Raw genomic sequence first — 23,047 nt, 5'->3', positions numbered from 1 at the left:
ACATCACCCACAAAGATGTTTAATTAATGAGCTTGCTAAACCTTTCCAACACACCTTACTTGTACTTCATGATTCAGGTCAGCAGATGTCGCACAAGTGCTCCTAAATACTGTAAACCACCATCCCGTAGCCAAGTCATGTGGTGTTCGATAAGCAAGGATATGGTTTGCTTGCTTGGTGCACAGTAGCAGTTAAACACTAGTGATTCTGCTCTGCTGAAGGAGCCTGACCGGGTCCGAACATGGCTGAAGATATCAGTGAGGCAGAGGATACTCTTATTTATGGTTTAAAAGCCTTGAATACTATGGGAAGAATCCTACTTGAAAATGGCAAGCAAGAAGCAGCGGGTACAGTATATAACGTTACTACCAGTATTTCTGTAGCTATCTTGTTCCATTATCTAGCTAACTCACATGTAACCTACGCAAAATTGTAAAGTGAGCCAAGCGCAGCAGACTATAAATAGCTATTAATATTGACAGTGTGGTGTCGGTAAGCACTAGAGTGAATTTTGCTACCATCAGTTTATTATTTTTTTATCCCCCTGAAATCATCTGATACAATACATGTAGCCTACAGGGCATGTTCTTTTAAGTATGAGAGTGTGTTGGGGATTAATAATTGAACAATAGGGAACTAAGCCCTGTCATGCATTTGCAAACACTGACATTTTCACAATCAGCTGGCTACATTGTTACTTTGTCATTCCTCAGGTTCCATTGAAGATTTTGTCCCAAATAAAATTACAACTTTATTTGGACTAATGACTTGTGCTGCCAACTTCTACAACAGGTGGGTGCATTTTAGAGATGTGATGCCAACCTCTACAACAGGTGCGTGCATTTTAGAGACGTTGTGGTACCAACTTCTACAACAGGTGGGTGCATTTTAGAGACGTTCGGCCTACTTTATTTTATTTTCCTCATTTGTTTTGCTGACAAACTGAGGGTTGGGGTAATTTTGGTTCAATTCTGCTGAATAATTTTGTTAACATTTGTTAGTATTGGTGTGAAGAAGAGGATCGATGCTGAAGACCTGTGGAAGAAGTCTTATCAGTGAGTTTGAAGATCAAGTATCAAAGAACTGTGTGACCACAAATCTGCAGACAAATGTTATTTTAGATGAAACTGACACCTCTCTTTGACAGACACCTCTCTCTCCCAATATTTCACCAGCCATGCCAAGGTGCAAGAGCAAGTAGAGGAGCTCCTGCAGTTGGAGGTTAGTCTTCCAGTCTGCACAATGGTCCATTGTTACCTGTGGTTGAGGTGTATCCTTGGAAAGACTTGAGAGATGAGGGTGTGTGTGTGTGTGTGCTTTTGCTCCTGAAGGAGGAATGGGATGCCTTTCTGGACCGCATAGATACTGAGCTGAAGACAAGTGACAAACGGCTCACAGGAGGCCCAACTTCACAGAATCTGAGTGCTGATACACCCCTCACAGATGCCAGGAGTGGAGAGTGAGTCAGCATAGATAGATACTGAACAATAATATAGATGCAACATGCAATAATTTCAAAGGTTTTACTGAATTACCGTTCAAATAAGGAAATCAGTCAATTTAAATTAATTAATTACACCCTAATCTATGGATTTCACATGAATGGGAGTACAGATATGCATCTATTGGTCACAGATAACTTTAAAAAGGATAGGGGCATGGATCAGAACCAGTCAGTATCTGGTGTGACCACCATTTGCTTCATGCAGCATGACAAATCTCCTTCGCATAGAGTTGATCAGGCTGTTGATTGTGGCCTGTGGAATGTTGTCTCACTCCTCTTAAATGCCTGGTTGTGCGAAGTTGCTGGATATTGGCGGGAACTGGAACACGTTGTTGTACACGATCCAGAGCATCCCAAACATGCTCAATGGGTGTCTGGTGAGTATGCAGACCATGGAAGAACTGAGACATTTTCAGCTTCCAGGAATTGTGTACAGATCCTTACGACATGGGGCTGTGCATTTTACTGAAACATGAGGTGATGGTGGCGGATAAATGGCCCGACACTGGGCCTCAGGATCTCGTTACGGTATCTCTGTGTATTCAAATTGCCATTGATAAAATGCAATTGTGTTCATTGTCCATAGCTTATTTCTGCCCATACCATAACCCCACCAACACCATGGGGCACTCTGTTCACAATGTGACATCAGCAAACTGCTCGCCCACACAACACCATACACATGGTCTGCGGTTGTGAGGTTGTTTAGACGTACTGCCAAATTCTCTAAAATGACATTGGAGGTGACTTATGGTAGAGAAATGATCATTCAATTCTCTGGCAACAGCTCTGGTGGACATTCCCGCAGTTAGCATGCCAATTGCACGATCCCTCGAAACATGAGACTATGGCATTGTGTTGTGTGACAAAACTGCACATTTTTAGAGTGGCCTTTTATTGTCCTCAGCACAATGTGCACCTGTGTAATGATCATGCTGTTTAATACGCTGCTTGATATGCCACACCTGTCAGGTAGAGGGATTATCTTGGTGAAGGAGAAATGCCCACTAACAGGGATGTAAACAAGAAATAAGAGAAATAAGCTTTTTGTGCATATGACATTTTTTGGGGATATTTTATTTCAGCTCATGAAGCACAGGGACAACACTTTACATGTTGCGTTTATATTTTTGTGAAGTGTATTTTTTTTAAAATAAACTCTCCGAAGAACTAGGAGCAAGTTCCAGAGAAAATCGTGTCTGCTATTTAGACAGAAATTACCCAAACAGACCCTATGTTGTTGTGTTGTGCAGGAATGTGACTCTGGGACTGTACTTTGGGAAAGGGGAGAATCTGCTGCTGGTCCTGATCCGACACTTTGGATGACTACCGTGACGCGAGCACGTGGCTGAGCTTGCGACCCAACAGGTCAGTCAATCTGAGAGGAGCGTATCTCCTATCATCTCTCAGTGCTTCTGACTTCATGTAACATCACCTACCATCTTTCAGTGCCCTTAACTTGTAACGTCCTCTAGCAGCCTAGTGTCAGTGCCCCTATTGTACTATGTATCTTCAGTAGGGATGGGCACGAGTACTCAAATATGTTTGAGTACTCGATTCAAGGTTTGTATTCAATTGTTAATAATCAAATACAAGTACTCAATGTACAAATGCAACTATTTAGCAGGTTGAATTGATAAGCACTGACAAAATGTCAATCTCTAAGATGATTCTTGTTTGTGGAGTATGTAAAATGCAGTGAAAACATTTTACATTTAGTTTTCAGTTGTGTATTGGAACAACCAGTAGACCTAATTGGAACAACCGATAGCATAGCACAAACTTATTTTGCATTTCAGACCCATTTTATATGCTAACAAGCGAGTACTTGAGTACATAAAATGATTTGCACAAGAGCACTCGAAACACAGACATTCTTTCAAATGCCAATCCTTCATTTTCAGGGACTTCTAGATTCTCAGTCAGCTCGGGTACTGGTGGTCTCCTTTGGCTGTCGGGAAGGTGCTCAGATTTGGCTAGATCAGACGGGCTGCAAGTATGACATGCTGCTTGACCCAGAGAGGAAGGTAAGAGGTGTGCTGCCACTATAGAGGGTCACTCAGGGTTGATCATGACCTATTGACCTCTGGTAGCTGAATGTAAAGCTTTTATGTACTCGGTGTTATGCCAATGTTTAGACAACTGGATACATATTCTCTGTTTCAGATTTACAAGGCATTTGGCCTGGGATCTTCCTATTCAAATGTGATGAATTTCGACTCCTTGCTTCAATATGCAGAGTATGTTGCGTTAGGCCAAGAGTTTCCTGACATCCCACCACGTTTCCTGGAAGACTTCTATCAGGTATTTCAGATTTTTCAACGCCGATACCGATACCGATTTATTGGAGGACAAAAAAAGTCAATACCGATTAATCGGCCGATTTTTAAAATGTATTTGTAATAATGACAATTACAACAATACTGAATGAACACTTATTTTAACTTAATATAATACATCAATAAAATCAATTTAGCCTCAAATAAATAATGAAACATGTTCAATTTGGTTTAAATAATGCAAAAACAGTGTTGGAGAAGAAAGTAAAAGTGCAATATGTGCCATGTAAGAAACCTAACGTTTAAGTTCCTTGCTCAGAACATGAGAACATATGAAAGCTGGTGGTTCCTTTTAACATGAGTCTTCAATATTCCCAGGTAAGAAGTTTTAGGTTGTAGTTATTATAGGAATTATATGACTATTTCTCTCTATACCATTTGTATTTCATATGCCTTTAACTATTGGATGTTCTTATAGGCACTTTAGTATTGACAGTGTAACAGTATAGCTTCAGTCCCTCTCCTCGCTCCTACCTTGGCTCGAACCAGGAACACATCGACAACAGCCACCCTCGAAGCAGCGTTACCCATGCCGAGCAAGGGGAACAACTACTCCAAGTCTCAGAGCGAGTGACGTTTGAAACGCTATTAGCTTGCACCCCGCTAACTAGCTAGCCATTTCACATCGGTTACACCAGCCTAATCTCAGGAGTTGATAAGCTTGAATTCATAAACAGCAGAGCTGCTGGCAAAACGCACAAAAGTGCTGTTTGAATGAATGCTTACGAGCCTGCTGGTGCCCACCATCGCTCAGTCAGACTGCTCTATCAAATCATAGACTTAATTATAACATAATAACTCACAAATACGAGCCTTAGGTCATTAATATGGTCGAATCCGGAAACTATCATCTCGAAAACAAAACATTTATTCTTTCAGTGAAATACGGAACTGTTCCGTATTTTATCTAACGGGTGGCATCCATCAGTCTAAATATTCCTGTTGCATTGCACAACCTTCAATGTTATGTCATAATTGATTTTAAGACAGGCATTGATGTTTATGGTTAAGTACACGTTGGAGCAACGACAGTCCTTTTTCGCGAATGCGCACCGCATCGATTATATGCAACGCAGGACACGCTAGATAAACTAGTAATATCATCAACCATGTGTAGTTATAACTAGTGATTATGATTGTTTGATTGTTTTTTATAAGATAAGTTTAATGCTAGCTAGCAATTTACCTTGGCTTCTTACTGCATTCGCGTAACAGGCAGGCTCCTCGTAAGGCAGGTGGTTAGAGCGTTGGACTAGTTAACCGTAAGGTTGCAAGATTGAATCCCTGAGCTGACAAGGTAAAAATCTGTCGTTCTGCCCCTGAACAAGGCAGTTAACCCACCGTTCCTAGGCCGTCATTGAAAATAAGAATGTGTTCATAACTGACTTGAGTCGTTAAATAAAGGTGTAAAAATAAAAATAAATTAAATAAAATTCGGCAAAATCGGCATCCAAAATTACCGATTTCCGATTGTTATGAAAACTTGAAATCGGCCCTAATTAATCGGCCATTCCGATTAATCGGTCGACCTCTAATTCAGATATCTAACTGAACATATTTAATCCTACTTAAGATACGACCTACAGTAGCTATACATTAAACACACAAAATATTTCCTCTTTCCATTTAGAAAAGTATCCATACAATGCCCAATTATTTTGGGATAGGTTTGTATAATCCATGTCCTCATTCTAACTCAGTTTTTGATATGATTTCAGATGGGCGGGGACTTTGTCCTGGATGAAGGCGGGACAGTGCTCTTCTCTCATCCCTGCAAGAATCCAATGGACAGGCCTGAAGTAGCACAGATGGTGGCTACCATCTCATCTGTTGGCCGTCCTACCAGCTTCTAATGTAGTAGTGACTCACTCCATCTGAGTAGACATGGCATTGACCCCTCAGAGGAAGCGCACCACCTTGGCTTATGTGGATGAAGACACTCATCACACTCATGATCTCATGAAGAGCAGTGTCTGATGGCAACTCACAAGTCAATGACAACCTCCCTTCCTGCTGAGGGATCAGTGCTGTGCTACTGCTATTATTCCTGACTGAATTCTAAGATTGTAGATTCTAATGTTTACTGACATTTTATTTAAATTAATTCAGAACTTAATTATGATTTTTAAGAGTAATCATTAACTGAGTAAAAATAATCCAGATCTTGATCATGTGAAAAAAAGGAACCTTTTCAAATATTTTATTGCACAATATTTGTACTAGAACTATGCTGTTCTTGGGTTTACACTAACTGTGAAAAAGTACAGTAATAAATGGTATACTTTTAATCATGATACCTTTAATAAATATATTGATAATAAAAACAAATGTGTGAGTCTTCGATCCAAAGTATTCAGCCAAAGAGACTGGCTTAGCTTGCTGTGAGTAATGAGTTCCGTATGTTTCTTTTTTCAGTGTGGACTAATATGAGCACCATCTGTCTAACTTGTGTACAGTATATTGTGAACAGTATGTTAAATGTGTTGTGGATTATTATTCAACAATAGCACCATCAGCTAGTAAACTAACATTTTCTTTGTAGATCAGCGACATCCCCTATTGCTTTAAAAAAAGAAAAAGATTTTACATGAAATATATAAGATGCATAACTACTCACGATAGACTATCCACTCAAAGTTGTCGTCAAGCTTGGCTGGATTTGTTTTTCTGAAATTTCTGATACTTTTGAAGAAAAAGGATCAGGCATCAAACTCACAGAGGTAATACATGTTCCTGTCACAATAGTTGTCCCACCAGTCCCCATCATCTGACGCCATGGCCACACAGTTCTCCCGCTTGCCACCGTCCGGCTGGCTGGAGAGGAAGTGCTTGCGCCACTGGAAGTAGGTGACTCGTGTGTTGTCCTCAAACAGGTAGAGTCCCTCAGAGCGCAGGTCATTAATGCCCAGCCACACGGGCCAGTTCCCTGGCTGGAAGAAAGCCTTGACGTAGTCTGCCAGGGCTTCCTGCTCCTTCCTGTCCTGAGGCATGGCCATCCTGCCGCCCCGCTCCATGCACTTCTGAGCTGCACCTGGGTACGTCTCATATGTGCGGTAGATCAGATAGCACTTATATCCCACCCGCCGGCCCTTCTGACATCCTAGGAAGTGGAGGAAACATTTCACCTTTCCTTTTTCATGATTTTGTCATTGTTTTTCAGTATTCCATTGTAAAACATTTGAACTAAACAGAGGAAAAGGGAGGTATATGAAGACATACCCTCCAAGCGGCCAATCTCTTTGCGGTTCTCCTTGGTGAGGAGGGATATCTGTTGCATGGTGTCCTGTACCTCCCCAATGGTGCCGTCCAGCTGGGACACTCTGTCCACCAGCTGGGTCACCTTCACGTCCAGTGTATAGTGGCCCACATTCAGCCTGTGGATGGCCTGATCCATCGCTGACAGCCTGGACACTGTGCAAGAGAAGACCTCACAAGATGTTAATGTCTGACAACTCAGCAATAATTTGTACAGTGTGTAGCATATACTTTTGATGATTTTGTGCAGACGTACAAATATAGTTGTATGTGTTGTCAAAGTCTGAGACAGGACTGGTTGGCTCTGGCTCCTCCGGTACATCTCCTCTTGCCTGTTTCCCCTGAGTCTCTGGAATCTGAAGGAAACCGTTAAGAGTAAACCGTGGAATCGATACTCCTGCTCCTTTGATGATTGTCTTTATAATGGTGAGGCTGTTATACTTATTCCACAAAAAGACACGAGTTAAAAGTACATAAAACCAGTCTAGGGGTTTCCATGTAATTATGACAATATCATGAAGATGTTACAGTACTCTATTTGTGTTCATGTGCAGGGTGCTGCTGTACCTCAACTGATTTGATGTCTTAGCTCAAAATGTGCAAGTGAATATTCACCTCAGTTGGTGTTGCATCGACAGGATCTCCAACTTTGGTGTCGCCGTCCGGAGCACTCAAGCTGAGTGAACACATACACACGACGGTGACTAGGACGGCTGCTATTCCCATTTTCCTCTGTAATAACGTTGTTTTTCCTCAGTATACCTCCTCTGTCCTGCCCTCACTTTTTCAATCTCACTCCCTCCACACTCTGTCGTTCTGACTTGTCCTGAGCGCACCACCCCAACAACAGGAAATCTCTTTGTTTTTCCTATCACCTCCCACTTCCACGCTTTGTATTAAGTGTACTTTTACAGAGAAGGACCTTTGGTGGCACACATGTTCCTACAGTCCACATTTAATGGTCTTATTAGGGCTAACCTGCGAGGCTTTGCCAATGGAAATAAATCATAGAGGCAGGGTTGTGGTGATTAAATTGCAGGGAAAATGAGAGTCAATGTATGTGCTGAAGCCATGGCAGACATGAGGAACGCCAGTTAAAATGCCACACAAATCAGTTTACATTCCACAGGCCCCAGGACTTGGATATGAGCTAGCTAGGTCTACTAGCATGTGGCTACAGCCAGACACTGAAAGGGCTGGGTGTGTGGCTTAACTGAAATTTTCAGATTGCTGTGAGAGAATAACTCAGTACAATACAAAAATAGGATTTGCAGTATCCTCCGTATGCATGTCTTTGACAGTATATACTTCTGATTGGAGGAACTTGACCAACAGAGATATAAAGTACCTATAGGTCTGATGCTTTGCTGGTTTTACATCTCGATTTCATCAGGGCAAGGGAAGTTCTGTTGAAACGTTTGCCCTTTGCAATAATTGATAGTTCACAGTTCGTTCTCTATTTGTGGATTTAGAGATTTTCTCAACTGAACCCACAAGTTTTCTGCTGCCACATGGTGGACTGATATTGTCACTGTGTCTAAAAATAACTTCATCCCTGAACAATGACCTGGTTCCATTTCATTTATTTGCTTTGAATCTGTGTTTTCAAAATGCGTGAGTGCAATATAGCATATTATGATACAATGAATATAGTTTACATACAAAATTCAGTAAAATAGTACTCTCGTATTGTAAAATGGTTGTAGATCTACATTGCAAGTGGTATAAATCACTTAACATGCTGGCTTACCTAAACATACCAATTTGAGTGCTTCTCATTAGTGTACACTACTGTAATGCTTAGCACTAATACAAGGTCTGAGTAATAAAGGTAGAGAAACAGTTGGAAGGTGGGGGTTCTGGCAGTGGGGAAACAAAAGCACGCATGTAGTGAGATATGCCATAACAAGCCATTTAAGATAAATAGACATGGTCAGTTCAATAGTTGGCTTTCCTTAATACATGTATTAAAATGGTCATCACAAGGGTCCTTCTAGTGTTGAGTTGATCCAGTCACTCAAGTTATGTTGCTTGAAGCTGCTGTTACCAGTTGTCAAGAAAGTCAAATCCGGTCTTCAGGAGGTTACTGCTGGTATTAAACTGGTAGGAGAAAATAGGAAATCTCAATTAGAACTGAGCACACAACTTGAAGTAAATGTACTATGTAACATGTTAGTTCAATGTTGTTAGTAGAGTAATTAGACTGTTAATACACAGGTAAATGCTGTTGCCAATTTTTCTGGATCAAAATATCTTTGATCAGTTTTAACATTTACATTTTAGTCATTCAGCAGACGCTCACAATAGGTTGTTCCAGAAACTCACCTGAGCGAAGGTGGGACTGGTGGCCAGTTGCGACTCAGTCTGAGCAGCAGCCTTTTCCTCTCTGTCTCTGGCAGTGTTGCCTGAGCGGGCAGGGGACTTGGTGGGCAGCCCCGGGGATTTGTTGGCTAGCCCTGAAGTGAAAACTTCCTCCACTGTGTTGCTGACTGAGGGGAGGGTGCTCTGAGCACGCTCCCAGCCAGCCACTGTGGATGACACACTGATAGGAGCAGGGGTAGGGGTCACGCTCATAGGGGTCACACTTATGGCTGTTAGGGGGGGCACACTGATGGGTACAGGGGGAGGAGGCGCAGGCGGCCTGGTGGCTCGCTGCTTGGTTACTCGTGGTGGAGGTGGAGTGTCCTCTGTCTCCTTGGGGGTGGGCTCCTGACGGAGATAAGAGGGCAGTGGCTTCTCCCCCTTCTCCAGGGACTTGATTTGGCTGGGGGTTAGTGAGTGGAAGTCTGCCTGTTCACCCTCTAGCCTGGATCTTTCAGCACTGATCTTCCAGAAGGAGGAGGACTCCTCTTTCCTACCCAGGCCGAGGCTCTCGCCATTGGACACCTTGCTGCTCTGGGTCACCTTGCTCAGCTGGCTGCTCTGGGTGACTTTGCTTGGCTTGTAATCAGCTGTCGAAGAGGAGATGCCCTGCACAGATTCACCTGTTGTCAGGTTGAAGTCCAACTGGCTCTGTAAAATGAGGGGAGATGATGTGTTGACAAAAAATAAAATGTGTAGTCCTACATCAATTTAAGGTAATCTTGTGAATGATAGAAGAAAACATGAAGGACAGTCATACGCACCTTGGTCTCCCAGGAGAATGGGGAAGAGTGCTCATCTTGCCAAGTTATGTCCTGAAATTGAACACAAAAACAGATGTTTTCGTAAAAGTGTGATGATTCGTGATAAACCACTACTCTTCACACGCAGAAACAGTCTGCAAATCAGATTACTGGATTGTAGGACTGTACTACCTGGCTGTCTGAATATTTTGATAATCCAGCGAATTGAGTGCAAAACATAAATGTCTATTTCCCCAGCTTTGTCAAAATCAGACAGCGCATGGTATCGTATAAATAATTATTCCCATGGGGATGGCAAAGACCATGATGAAAATTGCCATCTGATCCAACTCGCTCTCTTGCATTGTGTTGTTGGTGTGACGTTTACCACCAGCCCAAATATTCGTCGTGGCTAGCTAGCATGCTACTTTAGCCATTTTAACTAGCTGGAATCGTGCAAGAAAACGTAACTAATTCTCAAAAATTTATATATGTGGCTACCAATGCAAATGGGGTAAAAGTCCATACCTCGTCACCAAAATGGACTATTTTCTGTCCTGTCTGAATGAGTAATTTAGGATAACAAATTACTTCTTCTCGGTCAACCCTATGCATAGCATATCGAGCACGAATATGGGGGTCCATCATTCCATTGTCGATTGCGCTGTCTTGTTCATTCGGTGTCATTTTCTCCCAATCGGATCCATGTCTCTCCTTAATGTTCTCCCTTTCTTGCATTATTTTCCTGGCCATGGAGTTGATGGATGAGAAATACTCCAACTTTTTCTGCTCCATCCTATGGACATCGGCCCCTTCCATCGACGCCGCAGTCATTTTTCTACCAGCTGTACAGTACTCTCTGTGGGCGTTGAAATGGAGCAGTCATTGATGACGTTTGCATGTAAACATCATTTCACGAATGTGCAAGCGCCATCTGGCGCCAGAAATAAACAATGCCTTATGTGCATTTTAGGAGAGGAAGTAGTTTCTCAAAATCATTCATCGCAACAAACAGTGGATCATTTAAATCTACACCAAAGACAGATTTAGAAACTCTGTGGCTGAATTGCAGTTCAGCCATCTCGCTCTGTAGAAATGTTTGTTCTGCGGTAGTCCATAAGGAATATTAGCGACATCTAGTGTCCAGTTGGGCTAGTTCTACGGTAGGAATAAATAACACAATGGAAAAAGTGTAACAGCGCAACATCAAAGGCTGATGATGGACTGTCTAGTATTCATTTTGTAGTGCTCTGAGAATACAAAAAGAGCATAGATGACTTGTGATTCTAACCCCATTTCATTTGGCTGTCTTTTGTTCCTCTAGACATTTGTTGTGCTCTAAATTCAAATATATGTCTTCACGATGACTCATGAAAGGTCATAGCACGTGACGTCTTCTTTCGTGTGTTGAGTTTATCATGTGATTCACCTAGTTCCTGTAAGACTACCCGAGGACTTCTGCTGTATGATGTCGGACATAGTGCTCTAGAGTCTAGTTTATAATACTGGATACAAAGCATGGACTCGCCGTGCAATTGTAACAAGGCTGCGCCTTGGAAAATCGTTGTAACGTTTCTTGTGTCGATCACAACGGTCCTGGTTACATTTCCCTCGGATACAACGGGCTCTGATGTCAGCCAGTGGTACCAAGACCTCTGCAGGTAAGGCACTGCTCGCTCTCATGGCAATAAACAAGAGCGTATAAAGATTCTTAGCAAATGGAAAGTGTATTTAGCAACAAACGCAGCTTATACAGTGCATTTAGAGTGATACAGTACAATTATACAATGTTTCCGTATGTATGTATGTATGTATGTATGTATGTATGTATGTATGTATGTATGTATGTATGTATGTATGTATGTATGTATGTATGTATGTATGGTATGTATGTATGGTATGTATGTATGTATGTATGTATGTATGTCTCCATGTCTCCATTGCCAGCAGCTCCTCATCTGTTGTAACCCTAGTCACGAAATGTGGCGATGTCTTTGTGTAGGCAACACCACTCACGTCTGACACATGTTGAATACAATTATATTTGAACTTTGTCTATTGTCTGTGGTGATGGTCCTTCAGCTAGTCGAAATTAGACACATATCCACAGGACATGATTTTTAAACCAACTTCAAAACGCTGGTATATTTATGTGGCAATCAAGATGTTTGCTCATGACCGAAGGTAGGTGCGCAAGAGGTACATGCACGCGATGCATGCATACTAACAGGTGTTAACATTGGTTTGTGCATGTGCCAAGTGATAAAATATCCACATGAAAATATTGTTTACCCGACTTTTTAGAGCGCCAGTAGGCCTACTGAACTTGACATTTCTGTCTCAAATGTCGAGCAGCTGAAGGACAACCGGTAGAGTAAGTTCAAATGTAATTGTATTCAACATTCTATCTTGTAAGGCTCATTCCCACGATGTTGCAGTGTATTGTTTGACTGTATCTAAGATCCAATTGGTATTAAAAGTCTGATTTATTAGGCAAGCGTAGTTCCTGGTCCAGTTTTGACAAGGCAGTTTTTTTTATAGAAAGGTGGTGTCTCTAGTCAGTTGGCTGATCAGGGTATTATGAGACACTTTGTATGTATTGTGTAATGAGTGATACGTGGTTGTCTAGCCTGGCTATCTTGAAATGAATGCACTAGCTGTGGGTCCCTCTGGATGGGACCATCTGCTAAATGACTAAATTGTGATGTAAATGTAGTGCTATGTATTTTATTTGTTGTGTTTTGATTTCTGTTTGGACCCCAGGAAGAGTCCCCCCCCCATATTTTGAGGACACATAGACAACTAAACAGTAAAATGTGTGGTTTATTGTAAGCTTTGAGATTGTGTGAATGTTTACAAATGAATTTCTACGTGTGATTTTTTTTTTCCCCTTTTTTTTCTCTCCACTTTTGCTCAAGTTACAAATGGGAGGCTATAGACCTGGACAGCAAAGTGAAATACACACTGAAGCTCTGTGATTCCTCACCTAACACAGGATGTGGAGCCGGTAGTGCTGTCTGTGCCCGCAACCTCACCAGTCAAAAGAATCAGTCAGTGGGTGAGTATATTTAGGAACAGGAGTTTTCCCAGATAAGGTGATCTGGTCAGGACCAACTGGGAACAGGCCTTTGTAGCTCATTAGAAGGCTCCAGAGTTTTTCCTGGTCTGGTAACTTATGCTGCGGGAAAACTCTTGGCCCTAAGCAAGGCTCTACATGATAATTTTTCCAAACTGGAAAAAGGAAGGCACACCAGACAACATTTAGGAGCACCAGAAAAAAACTCTCTTTTTTCCTGCTAATGACTGTCCTATCAGTCTTAATTGTTGTCAGTTGTTACCTTGATGATGTAGAACGCATCACTAGAGATTGAGCAAGACATTAGAATAAAAACAACATTTAATAATTATTCAAAAGTGCAACAGCAACCATATTGATATAGGTGATTAAAACATAACCTTTATTGTATTTAAAAGTGCAACTATAAACTGTTATCCATTACTGCATTCAGCTAATATAACTAATAATCATAAAACTAACAATACAAAACAGTGTAATAATATTAATGTTGTAACAAGGAAACATGCTGACAGAACTTATACTTGGATAACTAAATAAATGTTTAATCTCCTCTCAGAAAAACTAATCAACTTGCTTTTAGGGTTAGGGTTTAGAGTAGGGATGTCCCAAGGATCCCGGATAGCACTAACCCTCTTCCCGTATAGTGTCCACGATGGTACCAATAATGTTTTTGCAGGACTCTTTCCATATGTCGGGTTGATTTGTAATCCATCATTTTTCTGGGTGGGTAACATGGGCCCGAATTTCGTAAAAGCCATCTCCATTTTGGCAATGCAGTAAGCTGTGTTAAATTGAATTTCTATCTCAATTAGCTCTGCCTATTTACCGGCTTGGGCTGCCACCTGTTTCATGTCAAATACGGCTGCCTGGTAGTGTAGTTGCTCCCGCCAAAATGGGTCGCACTTTAACGGACTGGCCCAAAGTCTAGTACAGGGCTCTGCTTCTGTCAGGAGGATGTGCTGATGGTTCATTAAGTGAGGTTGGCATCTGATGAGCTGCCCTGCTGACAAGGCACAATGTTTTTCTGATGGAAAATAGATCACTGTAGGAGATGTTGCTGTCAGGACACAGTAAGGGTCAGCATTAGCAACATGAACACCTTGTAAGGATGGGCCTTAAAGGCTTCCAGTCAGATGCCAGTCAAGTCATAATGTCCTTTGATTCAGTTTATTTGTTTCAGTGATGTGTCGGTTTAATGCTGTTCCACGAAGACACAAGTTGTGATAAAGGACCAAGTTTGCTTAATGATTATATGTCAAGAGTAAGCTCTGGTCAGTGAAACAACTTAAAACGTAGGCTACCTTTTACTGGGAGTTTATCTGTCATCCTCAATGATGACAGAAGCTTGGCTTTTCCTGTAGTATTTGTAATGAATGTGATAAAATCCTCAAATTGAAAACACAGGAGCCTTATCCTCAGCTTTTGCTGTAAACAGAGGAAGCACTGATATCAAACTAATTGAATCACACAGCTTGGTACTTAGCCTTGCTTCACTTTAGTGCTGATGTTGCTAAGCGTTTCAGAGAAGTGGTTTTGCTCATCAAATATAGGCTAGCTGATTCAGCTATAAATCTTTGGTGGTTTACATGGACTCATACATTTTTTTTAAAGCTCAAAGGAACCCGTATGAATGAATGTACATTGTAAGAAGACCATGTCAGAGAACAGGGCTACTGGGCTAGACTATTCCAAAACATGATGACTTTACGTCCCGGCCTGGGGCACTTGGTCATGACCTTCGCTCAGTGACAAATCAGAGTTAGGTCACTTTCAGGAAGAAATAGTTGGGTCGTGTGACCTCATGATTAAAGTCTACATGAGATAAATGCCTGCAGCTGCTATGACACAATGGTCTCAACTCGACAATCTCTCAGTGTGAGAGTAGGACAGGAAGGGGCTCTTGTGACAGATCTAATGCTGATAACTACTGTAGCGAGTAGCGACCTGTCTTTTGTGTAGGAATAATCAGAGGTTAAAGGGGAACCCAAGCAGCTGCCTGTTCACATGACTGTGACTTCATGCTATGGAACACAGAATCACTGATAAGCATGGAACAGACAATTCGCATGCTTAGAAATCCTCTCACACAGCTTTGCTCTGAATTCCACCAGGTTGCTTCCATGCAGGCAATTGACCTTGCATAATATGCGTTGGAGTGGAGTGGCCTTTTTTTATTCATTATTTGGAAGCATTAAACTTTCCGGCTAAAATAATACATGTCATAAAAATATTTGTTAAATATCCTGAATCAAAAATGTATGCAAATAATACATTACCTGATGAAGTTGCTTTAGAAAGGGGTACGAGACAGGGATGTCCTCTCTCTCCCTTCTTGCACTGGCAATTGAACCGCTTGCAGAAAGAATTAGACAGGACCCAAGCTTAACCCAAGGACCCAAGCTTTTCGCGTGTAGATTTTCAAAGAGTGGAGCTAAGATAATTAACAACTTTATAGTTAACAACATGGAAGAAAATGAAACAGATTCTACAAGAACCAATATCACTCCCTAAAAACACACCCCTATAGAACAGTCCTTGGATAGCTTTTATGAATTTACCGATAAATTGTCCCACATGGAAAACTAAAGGTATAGAAACTGTAAATTACATGGTAATAGGAAATACAATTTCCATGACAGGTTTAAAAATGCATTTTGGACTGTCCAATGTAGACATTTTCAAGTATATGCAACTTAAAGCTGCAATATGCAACTTTTTGGGCAGCTTGACCAAATTCACATAGAAATGTGAGTAATTGATCTGTCATTGTAATTGAAAGCAACTCTAAAAAGCAGTAGATCTGTTCTATGTGCGCTATTTCTATGCTCCCCATTCTTAAGTTTCTTTTTTGAGTCTTACTTTCGGTTTTGAACACCAGCTATATTTCACAGCGCTTTAGATGGTACAATGATTCTCTACACTATACTTGCTGGTTTTGTCACAAACTGAAAGGGGAACTATTAGAATTTTAGCAACAAGGAAATGGTGGAGCGATTTCTGCATATTACACCTTTTAAATGTTGTAAATCATGATTTCGGCCTGATAGCTTTTGGACATCAGAGCAATGTTGAGGGAAGCCTATTTGACTCCAATAAAGATACTCCTATCATACGTAAGATTAACAAAACCTTTCAGAGAGCCTATCCAACTGACAATCTCTTAGAAAAAAATATAAACTATTAGAATCAAGACTTAAAAAGAACTGATATAGGCACAAGATGGAGGGAGTGTTGGAACATAACTAATGTAATTACAGTTAACGAAAATGTACTCTTAATCCAGTATAAACTAATGTATAGAATGTATTATACAAATTCTACAGCACAACGGCAGAGTCGTGTCTTAAGTGTAAAACTAACAATGACTCAATAATTCATGCCTTCTGGGAATGTTATAAAGTCCAAAAGTTATGGGCGGAGTTAGAAAGTTGGCTGTCAGAAGTTTTACAATGCAAGTTTACTTTTAATCCCTCTAACTGCATATTTTAAGACATGGCATATGAGGGGGCAGTGAGATATCCAATGGGGTAGACCATACTTTTCTCGTCAAGGATTTTGAAAATAATTCTACTTCAAAAAACTGGAAATCAAATTATCTTTCATCACTACAACAGTGGATTAATCAAATGTAGTTGTATTTAAATATTGAAAGCTGTGGGCTACGGAGGAAAATAGAACAATGCAATTTATGGGCATATGACAGAGTGCTACAGCTACAGGAAAGTTCCAGGGGAAGGATGAGATGGAGTGTGGTTGTGAGATACGTGATGTGTATGCTTGCGGAGGGAACATGTGGGTTTGAGCAGGTGTGATGTCATTGATTTTTGTTGAAATTTGTATCCGTCTGTTCATTGTCTTTTGTTTATGTATGGTTGTTATGGTTTGAGAAAAAATATAAGTAAAATTGAACAAAAAATCATCTTCCAGGTCACCTCTAGTAATTTATGTTACTGGGTCAGCTGAGTGGCAATTTGTCGGCTTTAGGCTCTGCTGAATAGCTTTAGTGTATGACACTGCAGATATCTGATGATATATGAGCGATAAAGTATGGTGCAGTAAGGGAATTAAAATGGAACTTGTGAGTGTGACAGTGTTCACTAACACAGAGGTGGATACAGTCACTGCAATCAAATTACAGTACAATCAATAAAAGCTAATAGCGGTGTCTGTTTATTCAGTGCTATCTGGGACAAACGGTAGAACATGTTTAAATAGACTAGTGATGGTTACATACAGCTTTGCAGTTGGTGCTGCACCCTAAACCTCATCACCTATCCCTGAGAAGGAGTTTTCTGCTGTGAAAAGCAGTTAGTCCTTGCTGTAGTCTGCCCCTGGGAAACAAAGTGCAGCCAATGTGGTTAGAGGGGAATAACTGGTTATAACTGGTCATAAAGTTTGTTCTCTCTCCAGTTGGAGTTTAGCTGTATCTGTATGTATGGAGCCTGCCCAGGGGCCGGGCTGTTGGCAGACCAGACAGAGATAGGCAGTGTTGTCCAGTGGGTCATATTCCCATGCTGTTTATCTCTCTGGACTGTACACGGCCAGACAGCTAAGCAGAAAAATGTCCTCGACTACTTAACCTTCCTGACCCTGTGCCGTAATGCTTTGACCCCACCACTGTAGGGACTGTGGGAGTTGGTGGAGGCTTCAGATTCAGTTGAAATCTGTATTAATCATCCGCTAGAAACCACTGGGAAAGTTCTGGGTTTTGGTGAACTGTTTGTTTAGTAGGTAGTGCAGTGTTCAGTATAGCCTACTGAAATAAATCCATAAACAATTATAGTACTTCTTTTAGCATTTGCATGTTTAAAGAGCCATGCGTTTCTCACTCATCCACTTCTATTTTCAGGTGAACTGTCCTTGAAGAAGGCGACTGAGAGCAGCGTGATAGATTTCAACAGCACTGAGAAGTGCCCAGGCAGTAGTGGGACTAATGTCCAGAGCAGCATCAGTTTCCAGTGTGGGAAGACTATGGTAAGTCACCTAGTCGCACCTGTCATTACAAATTACAAGAGTAGTCATGGAAATGATACGTATTGAAGGCTGCTTATGAATTTCCTGTCAAATCACACTTGTGGGTTTAGGTTGAGAAGGATTTTACAGCAAAGCATGTCTGTTTGTCAGTTTGATGGTGAAATGAAACTACAAATATTGTGGTGGTCTCTTTATTGAACATTTTTAAGATCTCTCTAGAAACAGAAGCGTGAATGAAACATGATATTAAATAGCATATAGTGATGTAATATCTTTAGAATTAGTACCTGGCCTGCCTGTTGATAAGCAGTGTTGTGTAACCATGTGATTGCGGTATTGACAGTGATCATGGCTGGAATGGTAGCTTTGCAACTGAACAAGCACAATTATCATGGTAGTCCAGTTCCTCTAGTAGTGACTTCCTTGAATGTCATCACATGTATTGTAGCAGAGAGGAGATGAAACTAACTGTCATGTCATATGTCAACTAAAACTTTGTTTTTGCTCTTACCCCCCCAGGGAACACCAGAGTTTGTAACTGTGGCCCAGTGTGTTCATTACTTTGAATGGAGAACATATGCAGCCTGCAAAAAGAATAAATACAAGCCTGATAAAGAGGTATGTCTGAATAGTGAAGTGCAGCTGACAACAGGATGTGTGTGTGTGTGTCACCTCTCAGTTGTCTGTATGCAGGCAGGCGCGCGTGGCAGTGTGGGGGAGGTGAGTCTGTGACAGGCACATTCTCCAGTGGAAAATTCACTCGCTGTCTCTTGTGTATTTTTATTTATTATTTAACCTTTATTTAACTAGGCAAGTCAGTTAAGAACACATTCTTATTTACAATGACAGCCTAGGAGCAGTGGGTTAACTGCCTTGTTCAGGGGAAGAACGACAGATTTTTACCTTGTCAGTTCGGGGATTCGATCTAGCAACCTTTCGGTTACTGGCCCAATGCTCTAACCACTAGGCTACCTTTAGAGAGAAAAAAAAAGAATAAAGAAATGTGTTTTCATTTAAATATCAACTCATTCCACTATTATATTGTACTTCAGTTACAGTATGTGCCAAAACACACTGAAACTCTTCCTGTCATGTTGTAATTCTACCTTTTAACTCTGTGTCTAGGTCCCCTGCTATGTCTTTGACACGGATGGGAAAAAGCATGATCTGAACCCACTCATCAAACTCACAGATGGTTACCTGGTGGATGACTCCGATGATGAAGTTGACTTTTATATTAACATATGCAGAAGCCTAAGTATGTTTCTTTAATAGTATTAATTTTCTTATGATTAATTGAAGATGTTAGTGCCATTGGTTTTTCTTATTGCTTCGTATTGTGGCAAAAATGGCTCTGCTTCCTCCCCAGACCGTCCAGAGAGCCACTGCCCCGCGGGCTCTGCTGCCTGCCTGACCACCAGCAAGGGCTCCTTCAGCATGGGCCTACCCACTACCCAGCTAGAGCTGGCCTCCAGTGACAGGTATAGCCATGCTAATGCTAACCTGTCCATGCACAAAGACCATGCTAACCGCTAGCTAGCATCCTCGGTCTCTAGTCTACCTCAAGCTTGATAATTGCTGAGCGACCTTCATGCTGACCGGTTATCGACCGGCTCCAGAGCTGCATTGCCTTTCTGAATGGCTGATTTCTCTCTTTTTCTCACCGTGCCAGATTGGAGCTGCGATACGAGGAAGCCTCGGACACCATGCCGGACTTCTGCAGCGGCCACACCCCTGCTGTCACCATCACCTTCATCTGCCCCTCACGCAGGCAGGAGGTAAGAGAGACCTGGGTGTCTGTCCCATGGGATTATCCATTGATCAAACCATACTATTCATCATACTACAGAATTAACACATGGAATAGTGGTAATTCATCAAATAGAAGTATGCTCCACATGTCAACCTACACATTAACCCTTTGTATTAAAGTACAATATCTCTTAAATTTTTATTGTGTGTGTGACCTTTGACATTGCCATTACAGGGTACTGACCCCAAGATGACAGCCAAGTCCAACTGCAGGTATGAGGTAGAGTGGGTGACGGAGTATGCTTGCCACAGAGACTACCTAGAGAGTCACAACTGCACCCTGACCAGCAAGCAGCACGACATCAACATAGACCTCACCCACCTCACTCTTGGCTGTGAGTCCGCCCAGCACCACACACAGGCTTTGAGAAACATTTGACAATGCAATGCTATGTGTAATCATGTGACCTTTCTAATTCTCACTGACTCTGGCTAATTCAGTTCACAGTTGAAGCCAGTTCCTCTAACACTGAATGATAACGTGTTGAGATACACATAACTAATATCATTGTGTCACGTTCTGTGCGTGTAGCTACAGACGACCCCTATATGGCTGAGGCCAAGAGCAGCGATGGGAAGGACAACTATTTCTACTACCTGAATGTGTGCGGGGAAATCAAGTCAGGAGAGTGCGGTGGCGACCCGCACTATGTGTCCGCTTGCCAAGTCAAAGCAACGGGAGATCAAAGCAAAAAGATAGCTGGGAGATACCACAATCAAACACTAAGGTTGTTTAATAGGAATACATATTTTCTCTTCATCTCTCTCCATCTCAGCTTGTCTCTCCTTCTCTTTGTAATTTGGAACATTAATGTTTTGTTTCGCTCTATTCCAGGTACTCCGATGGCGACCTGACACTGATCTATCCAGATGGGAGCAGGTGCAGCTCTGGCTTTCAGCGCATGACTATCATCAACTTTGAGTGCAACAAAACAGCAGGTGAGCATAACCCATAGCATGTCTAAGGAGAAAACAAGGCCCTTTTTTTAAATGAACAATACTTTCTTCTTATCCATCACAAGTCTTATCAATCACATTCTCATTATTACTCTTCCTCATTTCCTCATTTGTGTGATTCACAGGAAACGACGGCAGAGGCTCGCCTGTGTTCGCTGGTGAAACAGACTGCACCTATTACTTTGACTGGCAGACGGCTTCCGCCTGTGTCAAGGAGGAGGAGGATCTACTCTGCAGGGTCAGCCAGTATAAACACTATGACCTGTCCCCCTTAACACGCTACCCTGGTAAGATAGAGTCCTGGATAATCTCTATTCACAGAGAGATGTTGTATGGGCTATAGCAGACATAGTACTGAAACCTTGAGTTGAACATCATTATTTATGAATGTAAATGCCCAGGACCTGACTTCCAATTTTACACTTGAAGTGAAAGTGATCCGAGCACTAACACATTTATATATGGAGGTTAAACCACGTAACATTCTGTTCTTGGTGTTATCTGTCTTTCAGAGTCTGAGTCGGCCCAGAACTGGGAGGCTGTGGACGCCAACGCCCCCAAGTCAGCCAAAATGCGTTTCTACGTCAACGTGTGTCACAAAGTCCTCCAGCAGGGGGCCACCAGTACATGCCCTGAGGACGCTGCCATCTGCGCCGTGGGTAAGTCTGGAGAAGATCTGGGTCTGTTTTCATAAAGCATCTCAGAGTTGGAGTGCTGATCTAGGATATGTTTAGCCATTTCAATGATGAAAGAACAGGGGTACCTGATCAGTTCTCCTACTCTGAGACGCTAATCTATACACAGCAATCTATCAAATATCAGAAACAAAATTATTTGTTGTCCTTAACATGTATTCCATCCTCTCTTTTAGGAAAAGACAAAGTTATCAGCTTGGGCAAATTCCTCACCTCCCCGACAAAAAGAAATGACAGCAACGACATACGCCTGGTCTACACAGAGGGAGATGAATGCAGGAAGAACATGAAAATGAAGAGCATCGTGATTCTGAAATGCAAGCCAGGTGAGTGTTAGATAGACTTGTAAGTTAGCTGCAGAGTTGAAGGTGAACAAGGAAGTGCGCGAAAGTGGAGCTAGCTAGCGTTCAGTCTACTTGTTCAACTTTCTTTGTGTCCCCCCTCTCCCCCCTGTCCTCCTATCCAGGTGATCTAGAGAGTGCCCCCATCATGCGAAGCGTGTCCAGTGATGGTTGTGTGTATGAGTTTGAGTGGTACACGGCTGCAGCCTGTGTCATGTCCAGGACAGTGGGGGACAACTGCAAGGTGGAAGACCCCCAAGCTGGTAGGTCACACGGACCCACTGGACCCAGATGCCTACCAGCGATGGAGATATGATACACTATTGGCTGTTTAATGCAATAATACTACTGATTCTCTTTTGTCTTCGCTCTACAGGATTCTCATTTGACCTGTCCCCCTTGTCTAAACCTGGAGGAGGCTTTTACAATATGTCCAATGGAGATTATGACTACTTCATTAACGTCTGTGGCTCTGTCACTGCAGCCAAATGCCCTCTGAAAGCCGGGGCCTGTCAGGTGGACCAGAGGCATGTTTTATCATACTAAATAAATCCTTATGAATATAGAGGAGGTGGACATGCCCACTAACAGTAGTAGGAAAAGCTTGTATCTGGGCTTTGTAAATGTGCTTTAGAGTTCCGACTAATGTTTGAGGTGGACTGAATGTTTTAGCTTCTGTTCTTCTGTTTGGTGTGTCTGTCTGCTACAGTGGCTCTAACTCATGGAGCCTGGGGGCGTTTAACTGTCAGCTGTCCTACTATGACGGGATGATCAAGCTGTCCTACAGCAACGGCTCTCGGTACAACAACGTGCAGCACACACTGCGCTCCACCATGATCTCATTCCTCTGTGACCGAGAGGCCGGCGCCGGCAAGCCTGAGTTTCAGGTACTGATTGGGTCCTGTCATGTGCTGCTGATGGAGCTCATCCAATCGCTAATAAGTAGCTCCTCGTATGGTTCACCTATGCTGTGATTCAACTGTAAAA

General features: G+C 42.0%; 4 protein-coding genes across 5 annotated transcripts in view; 2 read left to right on the top strand and 2 right to left on the bottom strand.

Moving 5' to 3' along the window:
- The first annotated feature begins 129 nt into the window (after positions 1 to 129).
- On the top strand, positions 130 to 6,095 carry selenol (selenoprotein L). 2 transcript variants are annotated; one of them, XM_055884874.1, is made up of 9 exons: positions 130 to 347; positions 714 to 792; positions 1,002 to 1,055; positions 1,176 to 1,221; positions 1,335 to 1,459; positions 2,758 to 2,872; positions 3,409 to 3,531; positions 3,671 to 3,808; positions 5,562 to 6,095. In XM_055884874.1, exons 1-9 carry the CDS (start codon positions 242 to 244, stop codon positions 5,694 to 5,696), a joined length of 921 nt encoding a protein of 306 aa, XP_055740849.1. In that variant the 5' UTR covers positions 130 to 241; the 3' UTR covers positions 5,697 to 6,095. The 2 variants fall into 2 exon arrangements, with proteins under 2 accessions (XP_055740849.1, XP_055740848.1); XM_055884873.1 differs by having other exon boundaries at positions 1,332 to 1,459; positions 5,562 to 6,092.
- LOC129825097 (C-type lectin domain family 11 member A-like) lies at positions 6,019 to 7,947 on the bottom strand. Its single transcript, XM_055884875.1, has 4 exons — positions 7,714 to 7,947; positions 7,355 to 7,454; positions 7,063 to 7,254; positions 6,019 to 6,943 (listed from the first exon to the last, which is right to left on the bottom strand). Exons 1-4 carry the CDS (start codon positions 7,822 to 7,824, stop codon positions 6,543 to 6,545), a joined length of 804 nt encoding a protein of 267 aa, XP_055740850.1. The 5' UTR covers positions 7,825 to 7,947; the 3' UTR covers positions 6,019 to 6,542.
- A 718-nt stretch (positions 7,948 to 8,665) lies between these two features.
- Positions 8,666 to 11,276, bottom strand: LOC129825094 (uncharacterized protein C1orf198 homolog). The gene is made up of 4 exons (XM_055884872.1): positions 10,731 to 11,276; positions 10,224 to 10,274; positions 9,424 to 10,110; positions 8,666 to 9,198 (listed from the first exon to the last, which is right to left on the bottom strand). Exons 1-4 carry the CDS (start codon positions 11,034 to 11,036, stop codon positions 9,142 to 9,144), a joined length of 1,101 nt encoding a protein of 366 aa, XP_055740847.1. The 5' UTR covers positions 11,037 to 11,276; the 3' UTR covers positions 8,666 to 9,141.
- Positions 11,277 to 11,412: 136 nt separating this feature from the next.
- The window catches only part of LOC129825093 (cation-independent mannose-6-phosphate receptor-like), a 42,713-nt gene continuing 31,078 nt past the window's right edge, over positions 11,413 to 23,047 (top strand). The window contains exons 1-16 of the mRNA XM_055884871.1: positions 11,413 to 11,863; positions 13,121 to 13,260; positions 18,131 to 18,255; positions 18,775 to 18,873; positions 19,381 to 19,513; positions 19,625 to 19,736; positions 19,928 to 20,033; positions 20,243 to 20,402; positions 20,600 to 20,795; positions 20,903 to 21,006; positions 21,150 to 21,311; positions 21,537 to 21,683; positions 21,896 to 22,045; positions 22,186 to 22,323; positions 22,437 to 22,587; positions 22,770 to 22,947. Of these exons, the coding sequence (XP_055740846.1) occupies positions 11,721 to 11,863; positions 13,121 to 13,260; positions 18,131 to 18,255; positions 18,775 to 18,873; positions 19,381 to 19,513; positions 19,625 to 19,736; positions 19,928 to 20,033; positions 20,243 to 20,402; positions 20,600 to 20,795; positions 20,903 to 21,006; positions 21,150 to 21,311; positions 21,537 to 21,683; positions 21,896 to 22,045; positions 22,186 to 22,323; positions 22,437 to 22,587; positions 22,770 to 22,947 (2,244 nt within the window). The 5' untranslated portion in view covers positions 11,413 to 11,720. The remainder of the gene's footprint in view (positions 11,864 to 13,120; positions 13,261 to 18,130; positions 18,256 to 18,774; positions 18,874 to 19,380; positions 19,514 to 19,624; positions 19,737 to 19,927; positions 20,034 to 20,242; positions 20,403 to 20,599; positions 20,796 to 20,902; positions 21,007 to 21,149; positions 21,312 to 21,536; positions 21,684 to 21,895; positions 22,046 to 22,185; positions 22,324 to 22,436; positions 22,588 to 22,769; positions 22,948 to 23,047) is intronic.

The sequence above is a fragment of the Salvelinus fontinalis genome, chromosome 27 (genome assembly GCF_029448725.1).
Source record: "Salvelinus fontinalis isolate EN_2023a chromosome 27, ASM2944872v1, whole genome shotgun sequence".
NCBI lineage: Eukaryota > Metazoa > Chordata > Actinopteri > Salmoniformes > Salmonidae > Salvelinus > Salvelinus fontinalis.
Note: the sequence above shows the minus strand (reverse complement) of the source record. Positions and strands in the feature narration are given on the sequence as shown.